The sequence below is a fragment of the Centroberyx affinis genome, unplaced genomic scaffold (assembly GCF_046629955.1).
Source record: "Centroberyx affinis isolate AG114_WGS23_722 - 3 ecotype Tasmania unplaced genomic scaffold, CSIRO-AGI_Caff_v1 ptg003015l_1, whole genome shotgun sequence".
Classification (NCBI taxonomy): domain Eukaryota; kingdom Metazoa; phylum Chordata; class Actinopteri; order Beryciformes; family Berycidae; genus Centroberyx; species Centroberyx affinis.
The window spans coordinates 698,708-716,648 of NW_027281113.1; the positions used below are offsets into that span (position 1 = coordinate 698,708).

General features: G+C 41.8%; 1 protein-coding gene across 5 annotated transcripts in view; it reads right to left on the reverse strand.

Moving 5' to 3' along the window:
* The window catches only part of LOC139659073 (protein kinase C epsilon type), an 82,881-nt gene extending 65,960 nt beyond the window's left edge, over positions 1-16,921 (reverse strand). For all 5 annotated transcript variants that reach the window (XM_071537290.1, XM_071537289.1, XM_071537288.1 and 2 more), the window contains exon 1: positions 15,753-16,921. In XM_071537290.1, coding sequence (XP_071393391.1) covers positions 15,753-16,100 — 348 coding nt within the window. In that variant the 5' untranslated portion in view covers positions 16,101-16,921. The remainder of the gene's footprint in view (positions 1-15,752) is intronic.
* Between the last annotated feature and the right edge of the window lie 1,020 nt (positions 16,922-17,941).

The window sequence follows — 17,941 nt, forward strand, 5'->3', positions numbered from 1 at the left end:
ATTTTATTTTATTTTATTTTTTACAAAGTATTTTCACTGTTTCATGATCTATTTTGTCATTCTTTGCATTCCTCCACGGGGACTTGTTTTTCTGTATTTAACTATTTTATGCGTTGGCGCTCCCTTATAGTGCCCTAAGGACTTGGGTAGTGCAACCCATTTTTTTCTCCCACAGTCTGCTGTGGCGTGTCCTCGTGGTAAGTCCGCCTGTAGTAGGCACCGCTGAAGTAGCTTATTTATAATAAAATTTGATTTAGGCCGTTACAGCATTCACGTTTCTTTAGCGGTTGACCATGTAAGTTAACTGCTTTATGCTTTGTAGTCTCGTGCTCCGACGGTAACGTTAAATGACCGTCCGTCCCAACGGCCTGTTCTTGATCTTGCCATGGTGCTGGCTACCATTTCTGTAACGTAAGAGTTAAATTACATTTTGGCTCTGTAGTCTGTACATTTATGCTTTTTATGTAACGCGGAATTGCCGTGAAACGTCCATGAGTTGTTAACTAGCGTCGTCTAACTAGTTTGGTGTGTTTTAGCTTCGCTCGGGGATTTCAGATTCAAAATGGCAGACACCTGCGCTGTGTTTAGGTCATGGTTTAGATAGCAAGCTTCATAGCATAGATACAGTAGGCTATATACAGTAGATGCCGCATTCGGGCTTGTCGTCTCTGCCGCCGCCATCTTGCGGCGGGGTTCTGACCAAGGAGGTTCTATATTACTGACCCGTTCAAATAGTAGAAAATGCCAGACTTTTGTGCTGCTTTTGGGTGTTCTAGTGAAATAAATGCCAAAACCAAGCAACAGGGAATAACATTTCACAGATGACAAGTTATTTTACAATATTTTACTGTTACAAACCTGTTGAATTTGATATATCACAATAAGTAATCCTTATTTTAAGCTAACATAAGGTTAAGTGACTGTCCTGATACTAAATTAAGCTAATTTATGTCAGGTAAAGAAAAAAAAGATCAACATCCCTGTTCCAATATGGCGGTCGCGTTGAGGCGTCGCTCAAATGAACAGCAGCGGCCAGTGCGGTATCTATATACTATACTATACTAGTTTGTGTCGAAAGCCAGTTGAAAGTCCATTGGCATATGTGTAATTTATTCTCACGTTTTTAATCACTTTTACTTTTTCACTTAGGGCAAGACAATATGTGGCAGATATTATAGACATTCAAATCTTTTTTGCATATACTCCACTCCCATCCTTCCAATGACTGTACACTCAAATTGTTCATGCAGTTCAGTGGGTATTTTTATCCAAAGCACCTTAGTGTACAATGAGTGCACAGACTTTTAGCATGTATCTGTCTCTGTCACTATCTGAGCATTATCTGTCTCTGTCCTTTTGCCAAAGGAAATTTGTGTTGTGGAGGATTCAATGTCTGTTGAGGCCCATGTGAAGGTGCTACAAAGTGAGTATCGGAAGACACATCCAGACATCTCGACTGTCAAAGACCGCATGGCGCGAACCTTCTCCTGGAGATGTCGTGAAATCATGGAAGGGATGCCCGTGGAGGATGTACTCAACAAATACCCATACTTAAGGACGCCTGCTGGAGTAAGTATGGTGAAAACAACTGAATGTTACAGGGGAGCGTTATCAATCGATGTAATAATTTTGGATATTGTGAAATTGAAGGCATGTCAATTGCTGTCACTGAAAACAAGTAAAATAAAAATTTCTAAAAGTTGAGGTAATATAGTCTGTAAAGGCCACAGTATTGAGGCTTAACAGCATTTTATGAGCTACAATTACTTTCAGTGATATACTGAATGTTAATAATGATGTCTTCATGTACAGTTTTTTGAAGAGGTTGACCGAATCCATCCTTCAACAAGCAGCTTCTGTCGTCACTTCAGGGAGGGCTTCGCCGGTGTTTTGCCAAATGTGCTGAAAGTTGCCGAGGGAAAATCTCCCCTAGCAAAACAGTACACTGACGCAAGACAGGATGCCCTGGCTGAAGATCTACCAGGTAGTGACAGTCACCTTGCTAATGAACCTGACAATAGATCTGCTGTAATTACCACATTGCACACTTGAAAATGTATGTGATCGTGAAAGCAGGATATTTTTCTGCATTGCAGGAATCGACTTAAGGGCCGGGCTTATCCTCTTGCCATCCATCTTCAGAGAAAAGATCGAAAACTACATCACTATGGGAGAGGTAGGCATCTGGATTGTCCTACAGTACTGACTGGTAGACCTCACGTAAATACATGCACAGAAAAAGATTGCTTGGATTCAGGAATTAACTGTCTCCTATAGATATGCTTGATTTAAACCTTAACTTTTTTAGACGTCTTCGGCTGTATTAGTATTTTGTTTGGTTATTCTTTTAATGAGTGAAGCATGAAAAATATAGGGTAAGTGTACCCGTAAAGCCCACCTATCTGTTTACAGGGAATTTTCAATATAAATTTGCTGGATTTATACAGAAAAAATATGGCTAAACTTAAAGATTAATCTCTCATTTGAAGTTTTGTTGATTAATTTATAGAATTTTAAATATGTAAATAAAAATGTATTGCAAATTATGTGAAAAGTCTGGCATGGATTTAAATGGGGCATCATGTACCGATTAAGCCCATGCCAGACTTTTCACATAATTGCTAATATATTTTTCCAAAAAAGTGTTCCAAGTAAGCCCTCCCTTTGAATAACTCTAAAATATTGTTTTATTGTTTTCAAATTTAACTAAGACTTAGACAAAAACAGCATATAAACTAATTTTGATTTACATACAAATTAAATAGTTAATTCTCATTTCATCTTCTCATGTAGCATGCTTTTTATGCTACTGTACCCTTTAAGCCCACCTGTTAAAAATCCTAATTAAAAAAAACAGTGGTTTTAGAAAACAATTTATGATTCATCAGTGTATACAAGAACATGAAATGCATCACATAATGTGAAGTTTGAATGCCTAGTATGCATATTGCTTTTGCAGTACTCCACTGTATACAGCTAATGTATTGTCTGGGCCATGCAGCTAATACACCAACTCAAAAATCTCATCTTTGTTTTATAAGAAATATATATATTTTTTTGTCCAAGAAATCTTTTCTTACATGCAAAAATCAAAACATTAATCTCCTAATTTTACATAGTGGATATGTACTCACCAAAGATATTACTGAAAATACATGAAAAATGTCTTGATCTTAGGTGCTGCAAATCATCAAAAAAATTTCAAACTTCAGGACTGGTCACCAGCAAGTGCTTGTACATAAGGGGCTCTAACATAACATTGACAAATCAGATTTGCTTGCAATAAAAATGCCAATGAAGTAACTAATTTACTGATTGGTTACAAGTTGTAATCTCTTCTTTTTGCATGTTTTTCTTTTATGTAGGGGGACCCTGGTACACCCTATCCAACCATACAACTGATGGACAATGACTGGAAAATGGCGATCACTGGAAGAGGGTTCAGTGTGGTGAAAGTAGACAGAGTAGGCGTGTGCCAGTGCACAGGCCCTGATGAAGCCTTCATAACAGCCTTCAGTATGTATTTTGCTTTCAACATTGCATACCCACCGCACCTGAAAAACACACTGACCTTCCTTCAGAGGCGCATTGTCAGTATTGTGGAAGAGGGAGACAAGCCCCTGCCAGTAACTTTACTCCGAGTGATTAACCTTCTGTGCTAGATCATCATGCCTCAACGGCACCAGTGCCCAAAGTGCACTCGAAGGACATTTACACTAGTGAAGTTAATCCAACATGTTGGACTTGTTCATGCACATGAACCAAATTTTAGTATCACCTGTGGTGTAGGTGATTGCCAGTCAACTTTTTCCCGATTCCATTCTTTTAGAAAACATGTGTACAGGAAGCACAGATGCTTTGTATTTAGGCCTTCTGATAATAAACATGACTGTCCCAGTGAAGAGTCCACAGTACAGCAACACAGCTTGTACCTGGATCAGCAAAATTCTGATTTGGATTTTGTTAATGTTCTGTACTTTATACTCAGAATTTTGTTATGTTTTAATTCGTGAAACATGCACTGCTTGTGTGTTTTGCATTTAAAACTGGTTTATGAACGGCTCACAAAGCCTGATGCTTCCAGTTTAAGTGTTAAGATACTGAAGCAATTTAACCTAACCCTGCATGTCAGTTATGAATTTGCTTTTTGTAAGTGTACTTTTTACTCAACTTTGTTATATGTTTTATGTGTGAAACCAAGTTATGAAATGGAGTTTTGTTGCACTTAGTGAATGGCTCCTTTGGCCTTATGCTTCAGCTTAATGTTGAAAAGCACTGCTTTTTGTCATGTGCTGGAACTTGTTATGGACAAGTCAGTTCTGGCAGAACAATACATTGATTGAAATGCACTGACAAGGGATTGGTTTACATGTAAACTATTGGATTTTGTTAAAAGATGTAAACTAACTGTTAATTCTCTAAATAAATTTTGGTGAATAATTGTAAATGTTTGAATTTAAGGGTATGTTTTTGCCTCATAAAGGTACAAAATGGCATGTCGCTCCAGCTGTACCTCATTGGGTACCAATTCCGTACCTTTCCAATGGGTACATTTTTGTACTAGGACATAAAGGTACATTTTTGTCACTAGGGGTGCAGAAATGTTCTTTTAGAGGTACAGACAAGAAGGTACAAAAATGTACCATGTTCAAAGGTACAGTGCTCGTACCCTGCTAGGGTACTGCTGGAGCGACAAAGCGTTTGTACCATTTTAGGTCCATTCCTGTACCTTGATTTCTCTGTGTGTAGGACACCAAACTGGAGGGTAATAGAATGAACTGAGCTGAAATATGTCCTGTTTAAGTGTCCTTGAGTAAGTGAACCACTAGCAGGTCCAGGGGCAAAAGGCTACTCCTGCTCTCTGCCCCCTCTGGTACAAGGCATACACGTATATCTAAGTCTCAGAGGTCAATGCAAAGAAACAATGGTAATGGAGTGAACCTCCCTGTCTTTCTGTCTCAGTAGGTCATTGCTCTACATCTTGACTGTCAGCTACAGCAGCTGAACCACGAGCGTTGACGCTTTCAACCACAGGCTAACCACACAGCAATCTGGCTTTGTCACAGTTGCAACACCACACAAACAAACTGTGGCAACCACTGCAGACATAAGCACACTCGCAAAGAGGCTTGGCATATGTTGGTTTCAAGTGTTTCCTATGATCAATCGTGTAGCAGATATGGCACATTATTCCATTTTGACCCAAGTCTGTTGACTGCAGGCTGGTGAGATAAGACGTCATGTATTTGAAACTGTGCCAACAATGTAGGCTACTTAATGTAACACAGTATGCATTGTCCTGAACTAGACATGTATGTGGTCAAAAATGTGTTGAAACATTAAGATGACATTAATCTGTTTTAGCATGCTTATATGCCTACATGTTGAATCAATCAATCAATTTTTAAGACAAAGGACACACTGTGGGCTATATCACTGTCCTTGAGGTACAGTTTTGTGTGTGTGTGTGTGTGTGTGTGTGTGCTACTGAAAACAACTAAGAAGTCCCATATCACAGAATACCACAACATCCTTAATAACTAACACAAACAACCACTGTTGAGAGAATGTACCCCAGGAAAAGTACCCCAGGAAAGTATGAGGAAGAGGAGGGCAGAGCAAGAGCGATTCTAAAAGGACCATCAGACAAGAATATCTGTGTAAATGATCCTGCACAAAGAGGTAGGGTGGCTGCTCAAGACCCTCTTGTTCTTTGAAAGCATCCACCCTGCTGAAGTGTCCTTGAGCAAGACACTGAATCCCTACCAGCTCCAGGGCTGCTGTTCTGCAGCTGATCCTGTGCTCTGAACACCCAGGAGGGGGGCAAGCCAAAAGAGAATTTCCCAACAAGCATCAGTGAAGAGTCATATTATTATTGTATACTTACATATATATATATATATATATATATATATATATATATTTAAAAACGAGTGAGGCAGTGAAGAGCAGAGCGAAGTTAAGTGGATTTGTACTCTCAAGCCATAAAATCAGCCTGGGCACTTACATCACTTAGACCTTTGACACACTTCAATGAGGAAGATAGTGTTATTACATTATATATGACCTCATATTAAGACTATAAGTGAAAATGTGGCTCTTCCCACCTCCATTTCAGTTGTTGTCAACCAAATATAAAAAAAATTGAATGCATAAATTCAACTTACATCAGACACAAAATTCAAAGCCATAACTAATTATTGATTTCAGAAATGTGCATACAGCCTGCAGTGATCATGCAAGAGAAGACTGCAAAACATTGCGCCGCTGGCCAAGGACTAAGTTGCATTAATTGTGAGGGAAAAATCTGCAATCATAGGTACATTTCATTAGATTTTAATGAAATTGTTATCTTATTTTTGTTTGACAGGGTTTTTAAACATGTTAGCCAATTCTCAAGGCGAACCTGAGCTCACTAGCCTCCACACAATGGCCGAGACCCGGTGTAATTCTCAGTAGTATAAGAGTAGTCTAGTCTACAGCAGTACAATTAGCCTGAGGCTGAAAGCCAGTCTTATTGCCAGAAAACTCTTGGCAACCTGAACCCCTGGCCTGCCCCATTTGGCACAGTGACTCAGAATCAATGTAAGGTGGTACAACAACTAGAAGCATTGCTCAGATCACACTTGCACACTTGTACACACCAAACCCACAACGCTGAGAGAGGGAGGAAGACGGAGGAAGAGCGAGAGTACTAGATGGAGAGAGAAATTACGAGATGAGAAGCGGCAGAGAGACAGAGAGAGGAAAAGAGGCAGAGAGAGAGATAGAAGTATCTATATCAGTGTATTGTTTGCTACACTGTTTTCACCGTTGTCTAGTAAAGGACCAATTATGTGAAGTAGCACTTTTCACCTCTGTGGGAGAATGTGTGTGCATGGTCCACTTTGTCTAGTGAACGTTAACTGAAGTTAAATACTGTATGAGGAGTACTATGACTAAAATATCACTGGTTTAAGTAAATGATCTCTATTCTACAATTTGTTTCGTCCCGCCTATCATATTAATCATAAAGAGTATGGTACAGGATGTTGAAATTAACGACTATTAGTATTCGCTTTAGATAAAATACTCTCACAAAAACAGTGACACTTTGCATCTGTAATGTCACCCATAACATGTCTGTTTTTCTCTGACTATACAGTGTGTATGTGTGTAACGGAGAGAAGAAGACAAATTGAGCGTGAGAAAGGGGAGAGAGAGAGAGAGAGAGAGAGAGAGAGAGAGGAGAGAGAGAGAGAGAGAGGGAGAGACCGCATATGTGGTCACTGTTGGACAGGAGAGGTTGAGACAGAGATCCACTTCCTCCTTCAATGTGAAAATGTCTCATAGACCACATTATTTCCACAAATTCAATGACACAGCCCCTTATTTCTCATGTCTAGATGAACAGAATAAGTTGAGAATATTGATGTGTGTGTGAAGCAGTTAATACAGCTGCCCAGTACGTCGTTATGTGCCACAAACTGAGAGACAATTAAAGAAAAGAAAAAAAAAAATGTTTGCATATATATACAGTATATCTGCATATTCCACTGCTACATTTTCTTTTATTATATATATTATATTTTTATATTATATTATTATATATATACTGTATTTACTATTCTATACTTCATATTTACATCAATCTATTAGGCTATATACTCTATATAAACTATAGATTGTTATTATTACAACTATTATTATTGCCATTATTCTGGTTGTTTTTATTGGACTGAACTCATTATTGATTACTGCCAAAGCTTTTGCAATATATACTGAATTGTAGCACTCATTGAATGGAACTGAATAGAATATACAGTAATTGAATTGAACTGAATTGAATTGAACTGAATTGAGAGAGAGAGGGAGAGCAAGAGAGAGAGAGAGAGAGAGAGACAGAGAGAGGGGAATAGGGATAGACCTATACCTCAGCATTGGCTGAGTCATGTTGCCATGGTTTCAGAAGAGGAAGTTTTGTGCTGCCAGTGCAAACCAAAACAGATCTCTCTCTCTCTCTCTCTCTGTCTCTCTCTCTCTGTGTCTCTCTCTCTTTCTCTCTGTCTCTCTCTCCCTTTTATTTACAGTGTCTTTGCCCCATTTCACATGACATTTAATCCTGGGTTAAATGCATTTTAAACACTTTGCAGCCTAAGAGCTAAATGGGCTCTTAGCCCTGGACTAACTAAAAAAGAAGATTAGGACGATTTTAGCCAAAGCCTTGCTTGGCATTACTTGGTGTTACCCCTGCAGGGATGATGTTAGCCCTATGCTGACTTGTACATTGTTAGAAGGGTCTAAATAAGTCTCCAGGAAACTCTCACCATGCAGGCCAATGATTACCCTAAACAGAAAATATGCAGTGGAAAATCCACTTTTGACATTGTTTTATATAATGCCATTTCGGTATGTATTATTACGACAGCAATATTATTGAATTAAATGTCTACCAAAGTACGACAAGACATGGCTAACTAATACAGTAGAATAAAGCTTGATGGGTTTCAATAATTACAGTGTGGACTCCTGACAAGACAGAGGCACCTATAGAGATCTACAGTCTGTCTCCAATTGTGCAAACACTCACATTATTGCATTCATACATGTGCACACACTCGTTGCAAGTTAAACACACATGCAAGCAGATACACATACACACAAAAGCACACACACAGAAATGTGTACAAATTTGCGCGAGCGCCATATGTTGACACTATGTCAACATATCTGACACTCAAGCTTTTACAACAATCAAGAGAATATCAATGTGACTGCTTGATATATGTATGCTTTCCATTTAGGTCTTTTTTTTTTTACAATGGAGAGCTGTTATGACAGAAAACTGTTGGAAATCTGACAACTTCATTACAACAACCCTGACCCTGACCCTGCATTACGTCCCGCTCCAATATCCTCTTTAAATCAGGAAATACAACACATTAAGGAAGCAAAATGATGCAGTTTCATTGTGACTGTAAGAGTGCAATGATTAAGAACTTATAGTCTGCAGCAATTTCATATGAAAAATCTGTGTGAGGGACTTGTGGAGGCTCCTCTGAGGCCTAGAGAGACTGAGGGTGGAGAGAGGCTGCTGCTGCTGCCTGGGTGACACCAAACACTACACACACACCCCTCCCCCTCCCCCCTCCCCCGACCCGCCCCCCACGCCCCCCCGCTTCACTCATTCAGCCATGCAAACATAGACCGATTAATTCAACGCCCTCTCCCTCTCTTTCTTGTCTGCCTGTCTCCCTCCCCTCACTCGCTGCCTGTTGTGTACTAAATCAAACACTTTCTTTCTCTCTGTCCTTCTCGCCTCTCCCCGCCTCTCTCTTTAATGACAAGTTCTAACAAGGCCACTGCCTACACATGAAATCACTGTTCAGAGGAGAGGATGAATTCCTGATAAAATTAGAAATCCGATCTCCTTTTGATGTCTAGTGTGTGGATTTTTGCTCTCGTTTTGCATTTGTCTCTGGGTACTTACAGTACACGGTTTTGTTTTGTGTGTTTGCTGGACTGATTTGTTGTCTCTTGAATTTTGTCTGTGGATAATGACTTTGAAACACTTTTTGTTTTTTAAAATATGGTGCCGATTTGGTTATGTAGTAATGAACAACTCTGCTGTTTCTTAATTGTTTAGTCATTAAAGGTGGAGGTTTCTTCAGTTTTTTAGTAGCAGTAGGTCCTTTTTTTAAGGATTAGGATTTAGGATTAGGAATTTCGTATTTTATACAGTATGTGGTAGATAGTGGTGTAGGGATATGATACATTGGCTCCTGAGTTTCATGGCCTTTATTGGTCTATGGCTGAGTCCATTTCTTGTGTGCTTTTCCCCATCCTAACTCCCCCAAACTGTTAAAATGTTGAGATGCTTTCAAGACTATAAAGCTACATATGGTAATAAATGTAGTAATAGTTTACAAATGAGAGAAAAAAGATGATGTGATAGCACACTAAAAGTAGACTAACAAAGCAGGACGCAGCAGTCAATGCCCACCTAACAGTGGAAAGCATCCCAGAGTGGACAAACTGCTGAAAATGGTGGGTGCCAGTTGAACAGCGGGACGGTCCAGAATGACCAAATTATGTCAATTCAGGAAGTCGTCTGTGTGCCCCCAGATCATTTGCACAATCCATTACACAACAATTTTCATATCACTACATGTTGTTCCTCATGCCTGCTTGGATAATGAGCTCATATTTCTGGGATGTGGATTAAGTTGATGTTGATTAGTGTGTGTGTGTGTGTGTGTGTGTGTGTGTGTGTGTGTGTGTGTGTGTGTGTGTGTGTGTGTGTGTGGGTATGTGTGTGTGTGTGTGTGTGTGTCGTACACAGCCTGTAGGTGTGTTTTGGTTGACTAACAGTGTGACCGGCTAGGCTGGTATGATTTTCTGGTGTTGCAAAGGGTGATTCTTGACAGGCCTTGTAGAGGCTTGCAGGAGAACAGCAGTGTGCTCTCCCAACACACACACAACATGGAAAACTACCAATGCTGCAGTACACACACACGCACTCACTCACACAACCCAGTCAAGCAGAACACACCTACAGGCTGGCACACATGCACATGCACACACACACACACACACACACACACACACACACACACACACACACACACACACACACACACACACACACACACACACAGCCCAGCCGGCCACACTGTTAGTCAACCAAAGTACACCTACAGGCGGATACTCACACACACACAGAGACACAGACACACACACGCTCACACACACACACAAATATACCCAAAACACAGTTATTCACTCGCCTTAAAGGAACATCTTGACATTTTGAATTTAAGTCTGAAGCTTTTTTTTTTTTTTTTTTACCAAGCACTAGTCACAACATGGGGGAAAGGTTTCTATTCACACCCTCATGTTAACTGAAAAATGGCTTTTTAGAATTTCCCATGGAAAAGAATTGATGCTGCTAGCTGCAAGCTAGAGTATTAGCATGCAGCAAGCCATGCCCTATAGTTTTAATGAAAAAAAGATCAATGCTGCCTAACGCTTTTTGGATAGCTGAGGGACTTATGAGACAAGTGCTTGGCAAAGAATACAAAACCTACAGTAAAGGAACACACTGAGTTTTAGGGAGACTGGTCCATTCATCATCTCATCCAAGTGATGTGAACATAGACACCAAAATCATCCATTTGTTGCCAGTATATCATTTTCCCAGGCGTTTAAGTCTTTAGCATACACTGTGTTGAGTGATAGTAGGCGACTAGCGATATCTCAAAAGTGAGAAAACTAGAACGTTTTGCAGCAACATTGTCTGGTCCACTTCCATCTTTCTCTCTCATGCATTCCTATTATTCTTCATCTCTTTTAACTCCTCCACTATCTCTCACTCAGTCTTCTTATCCCTCTCTCGCTCTCTTCTCTCTTCTCCAAATCTCCCATCTCCGGCTCAGCAAGGTGAGCAGAGCACAGTGCGAGTTAGCAGAGCAACATGTTCCCGGATACACCCAGCTCAGATACAGAAGCAAAACTAGATATCTTAATCAAAACTGATAGGTGAGTATGTGATGTGGCCTACTCAGACTACAGTATATCATTGTGAGTCTCCACTTTGAACTAATATTCTCCTAAATAGTCCTGGCTGGGAGTGGGCCTACAGGTTAAATTGTACTACACTACTGTTTTTCTGTTAAGTCAATTGTCAGATGAAAATATGATGAACATGCATATGAAATGTGGGGGGGGAAATGTAAAAATCCATTGATGAGGTTATATTTCATGGACTTCGACATGCTCAACAACAATTAGGACTACAAATGTTCCTGGGGCTCATGAAGGCTGTCAAGTCTCTTGCTGAAACATGTACTCTGCTTGGCCACAGTCTCAGTCGAGCCAGGGAAACAGAGAAGTGAATCGTTCCAGAGAAACAGAGAATCGTTGTGCTTAAGGCCATAATCATAAGACATAAGACCGTAAACCATAAACCATAAGACATTTTTCTCTCATGCTCAAATGCAAAGTGCAGCTATGATCGTTGCTTGTAACAGCAAGAACAAGAGCATTTGCGGGGCGTCCTGGCGGCTCAGTGGGCTCAGGCGCGTACCATGTAAACACACCGTCCTGCGTTTGAATCCCACCCCGGACCTTTGTCACATGTCATCCTCCTTTCTATCCCAATCTTTCCTCTTGTCTCTCTATAGTTTGATCTGTCTAATAAAGGTGAAAATGCCCCAAAAAAAACAGTAATGGACATGAGAAAGTTAGCGATTGCTCTGCTTGCTCTTGAAGATGATGAGGAGCCTATTCCGAGCAAGATGTATCTAAAGTTAACATTACTCACTGGGAAACTAAGAGGTGTCTTATTTCCCTCCAGGTGATGCTCATTTATTTCTCTGTCTGACATAACATAATGTGTGGTGTAGCTAAAGTTGAGACATGTTCAACATTGGAGCGCCCAGGGGAGCGCCCTAAAATGTGCTGCGTCCAACACACAAGGTGCATAGTTTGGAGGAGATGCACGCCTGGCCCGACCAAATAAATGAAAAATTACTGAAAAAAGGTGCAGGTGCTTTCAAAAAAGTATCCTGTGGGATCACAGCCTAAAGCATCCACAAGATAACACAATGTATTCCAATGAGAATGGGTTAGATATGCAGACCAAATGCAGGGTCTTTTGACTGTAAGTGTATTAGTGCACTCTAAACTTTGATTAAAATCCAGTTAACCAATTGAAGCTTGCATTGCTCTAATTTAAATAATGTCTGGGATATCTGGCAGGTGTCAATTCATCAGTCTGAACTTGATGGATCGTCCCCTTGGCAAAAATTAGCAGTCAGTCTCAGTAGGGCCTTCTCACTGAGGATATAAAACTGTTACTGGAACGGCGGCAGCTACTGAGTGTCATTTTCATCTTGTCATCTTGTTCCACAATCTTTTGTCAAGAACAGAATCTTTACGGCCAAACATGTGAAACATCACAGAGCCCCTGCAGCCTCGACCACCGACAGCCTTACCACACGAGCAAAAAAGCTCCCACAGTGCGGTGCTGAAAGATATCCTCCCATTTTATCCATCTCCATCTCTTTTATCTTGTTCTCTCCCCATTGCTTTCTCTCTCACTTGCTCTCTCTCTCTCTCTCTCTCTCTCTTTCTCTCTCTCTCTCTTTCTCTAATGGACCTGATGGCCTCATCAATAATACACTCAAACATCCGTCTGCTTCAGCTGCTTCAGACAACAAAGACATGAGCTGCTTCTTCATGCTGCTGTGTGAGTGTGTGTGTGTGTGTGTGTGTGTGTGTGTGTGCATCATGCATGTGGTCTCACCACACCCACTCTCCCCTCTTTTGTAGCTCTGTTTTGGGTCACTGGTTCATCTAACAAGAGCACAACAAAGGCAATAGGATCTACACTGTGTGTGTGTGTGTGTGTGTGTGTGTGTGTGTGTGTGTGTGTGTGTGTTCGTGTGTGTGTATGTGTGTTTCTGCTGGAGCTAGGCTGGCTACCTACAAAGCTCTGTCCCACAAGTTGGCATATATAACGCAAAAATAACATCTCGGCCGCTGTAGCTGCCATCGTTAATGCAGTAGAGGTTTGCGCTGTGACAGTTTGTGTACAGCTGTGTGTGTGTGTGTGTGTGTGTGTGTGTGTGTGTGTATGTACTGAGTGGTACTGCACCTGCGTACTTGCACCTGCATGCTTGTGTTATACAACAAAAATGTTTGTTTCAACAATGTATTTCATAAGCGTTCAAATGTAACGACAAAAGGCTACACTGCTGATTAAAGATACTGCATGTACAACTTCTTCATTGCTAAATCATTTTGTTATGAATTTCCTCCAAGGTAAAATCAAATCCTGAGAGCCGCATATAACATGTAACATGGCAGAAATCAAAGAAATTTGACTTCGCACACAGACCAATGTCTTATCTCTAATGGAGAAACATGGATTACATCTCAGTGAGTTTGGTCTATTCAACCTAAAGGAATGCTTCACGTCTGTACTGTTCAGAAAAAGTGACAAATAGGATCACTTTTATATATTGGCACATGCTTAAAATTGCATGCTCTGAACCTGTATTGCACATCCCTATATACAGAATATCTGAGCCTTTTAGGTTGCAAACAAAGAGGCATCTGCCCTCGTCATGTCTCTGCCAGGGCAGCTTTGCTACACAAGTATATGACATGGCAGAAACATGATACTACATTATTCTCTGAATGCTGATATGGGAACGCATACCAACATGGACACACAAGTGTGTACAGTATACTGTGGGTAATATAGCACCTTGGTGTAAACTCACTCCTAAGTTGAAACACCTCTCCTTCACCATTTGAACTGGAGTCTTTTCAGGAGGTGGATCGGACCGGATGGTGCGTAATCAACTTTCGTGGTCAAGTGGTGCTGCTGAGTGGAAGGTTTGTAGTTTTGAGCCAAGCACAAGAACTGAATAGAGTTAGTGTTCAGTTCTTCTTGCCAGTGGCCAGTGACCATGTGTTACAGGTGCAACCATGAACACACACAGCCATCACTAAGCCACACAAAGCTGTTGAACATTTGAATGATGTTGGGCCAAGCACATGTGGTCCTCCTTCCCTCTACTCCCCTGCTTTTTTCCCCACACCTTTTTCCCCGCTTATCCCCCTTTTCCTTCTCCTGTCCACTCTCATTATCTTTCTTCAAGCTACGTGCTTCTTCCAGACTGCTATACCACAACTCTATGGTGTGTGTCTGTGCCGCTGTCGGTTAGTCTATTCAATAGAATAGTATAGAATCAAGCCCTTGTGAAAACGAACTATCGTATCGTAAAGGATAATACATGATTATCGCCACAAAACTAAGTCCAGAGAGGAATATTTTAGGATATTTTACAGGAATACTATACTTGCATCATATGAGACAATAACATACCATAAAGCACAATAAGGGCACACACCTGCAATAGAATAGAATAGAATAGAATAGAATAGAACAGAACAGAACAGAACAGAACAGAATAGAATAGAATAGAATGTACAGAAATTCCATTAGGCTTATGACTGGGTGTATGATGTATGAGATGTATGTCAGCCTAAAAATGTGAGTAAATTAGGTAATACAACCACTACACACATAGGCTATGCAGAAGTTGTTGAATGAACTGCATGATGGGTCATAACAGGGAAAATCCCATTAGATCTATGACTGGGGAGTATGATGTATGAGAAGTATGTCAACCTAAAAGAATGAATAGAACAGAATTGAATAGAACAGAACAGAACAGAACAGAACAGAACAGAACAGAATAGAATAGAATAGAATAGAATGTGCAGTTTTGAAAGTAGAAGGTTATTGGAGAAGTGTTGAATGAATTGCATGATGGGTCATAACAGGGGAAATCCCATTAGATCTATGACTGGGGAGTATGATGTATGAGATGTATGTCAACCTAAAAGAAGGAATAGAATAGAACAGAACAGAACAGAACAGAACAGAACTGAATAGAATAGAATGTGCAGTTTTGAAAGTAGAAGTTTTTTGGAGAAGTGTTGAATGAATTGCATGATGGGTCATAACAAGGAAAATCCCATTAGATCTATGACTGGAGAGTATGATGTATGAGATGTATGTCAACCTAAAAGAAGGAATAGAATAGAATAGAATAGAACAGAATAGAATAGAATAGAATGTGCAGTTTTGAAAGTAGAAGTTTTTTGGGGAAGTGTAGAATTAATTGCATGTTGGGTCATACTAGGGAAAATCCCATCAGGCCTATGACTGGTGCACAGCGTGTGACATTACTGCCTACCCAGTTCTCGAAGTGCTTGCTGCCATTGTGCAGGATGTCTTCAAACTGGATGATACAGTTGGCCACGAAGTCGTCGTATCCGATGGGCGCGTCGTGGAAGACGGACAGCTCGATCCTCCTGCCGTCGTGGACCTCCGTGGTGAACTCGTCGTTCCACGCCGGGCTGTTGGTCTTCTGCTTGGTGGACGTCTGGCCCACGCGGGAGTCGTCCACGTTCAGGGCTATGTACGTGTCCAGGAGAAACGTCTGCGTCTTGGGGCCCACGGCATGCCGGAGGGACCAAGCCGTCGGTTTCAGGTCCAACGCCTCGCAAATCTTGATCTTCAGTAGCCCATTGAAGACCACCATGGCGGTGAAATGGTCCCACCGCTTGATACGGAACGGTGCTCGTTTACAGTAGATATCCCCCTTCGTCCTGTACAGCCACTTCAAATAAATAATGTTACGATTTGCGTCCTCCTGTGAAGGCCACGGTCTGAATAGTGGTCTTGTTTTCAACCGGTGGTCCTCCGGGCAGGCTGTAATTCCTTCCAGTTGAATGTAACGGAGAAAATGCAGTCCTCTCTCCTCTCTCAATCAAACACGAAATGACACGGTCCAGACAAACTAAACACCCTATGCTTTTTTGGCCGGACTTGCTGTTTTGGTCTTGCCTTTAACTGTACGCTTGCCGAACAGGCTATACATTCATATTTGCAAGGACCAAGCCCGTCCGTTGATAAACAAAATAAGCAGCAGCCAAGAAGCGACTACCGCGGGGAAGCCTTCCTTAGAGAAGTGCACGGAAGAAGCATGAATATCAACAGCTTGTTACCAGAAAAACATACACACAAGGCCCCGGTCTGAATCGGTCTGTCATGGTTTTTCACCTCCCGAGGCACAAAAAGCAACTCCGTTAGGGCTCCGTGGAAGCAGTGTATTGCATTGCACCGTGGGGTGGGAGAGGGGAGACGTGCTGTGGGAGGCTCCAGTCCACCAGATGCCTGCTCGAGTCGCCGCGGCGCATCGGGGATGTTTCAGCAAGCCGGACCGACCGCTGCGTCCCGAGAGCGGCTTGTACGACACCGAAGAACCGCCGCAGGGGGAGGTTCTGGCGGCAGGGTTTCTGCTCGCTGCTCGGCCTCGTTTCATCCACTGTTGTTGATCTTAACTTCCTGTGGACCTACCTCTGGCTGCCTGCCTCCCCCTGACACTGCTCGCTCTCTCTCTCTCTCTCTCTCTCTCTCTCCGTGGTGCAGGAAATGCGCAAAACACGTCAGTTTTCTCGGAGCCTGGTGTGACAGACTGGAGTGCGACGCAACCCAATGTAGGCGGCCGGCCTGGGAGGTGTTTAGGAACAGGGTTGGAGTGGGGGTGGCAGGGGGGGAGTCAGACTACGGGACCGGCTGGGAAAATGTGGGTGGGGAAACTTTCATTCTCCCAACACCTAGGCTACTGTCAAGGTGCCCTTGAGCAAGGCACGTAATCCCCAAACTGCTCAGGTGGAGCTGGCAAGCGGCCTATACAGTCACTGAAAATTATCACACTGAAATCTGGATGTGGGCCAAACGTCTCTCTCTCTCTCTCTCTCTCTCTGTCCCTCTCTCTCCCTCTCTCTCTCTCTCTCTCTCTCTCTCTTTCTCTCCCTCTGTCTCCCCGCCGTTAGTCCAGGTGCAGAAATATGAACATCACCCACTCAATAAAGGTCAATTGCAAACTCCATAAAAGATGGGGCCTTGGGGAATGAATATAGGGATATGCGCGGCATGTGAGGAATGATGGCCAGCTATTTTACCCTGCATCTCAGCCACATGACCAGGCTTTGGCAGCAGTGTGTGCGTGTGCGTGTGTGTGTGTGTGTGTGTGTGTGTGAGAGTGAGAGAGAGAGAGAGGAAGAGAGAGAGAGAGAGAGAGAATGTGTGCATGCATGTGTGAGTGTTTGGTCATGTACCTTTGTCTCCAGTGGCATAACTGGCAACAGGCTATTCACATTTCAAGTGGATTAATCTATGAGATGTAGTCAGAAGTCTGCACAACGATAGGGTTACAGACAGCAGAGCAAATACTGCTGGTTCATCAGAGTCACTTTTATTTGCCAAGTACAGTAAATGTACAGGAATTTGTCTTGGTGACATTGGTGCAGGAAAATAAACCTGGCAGACATACAACAGACATACAAGGCTAACAGCGCCTCACATTTAGATCAAAGG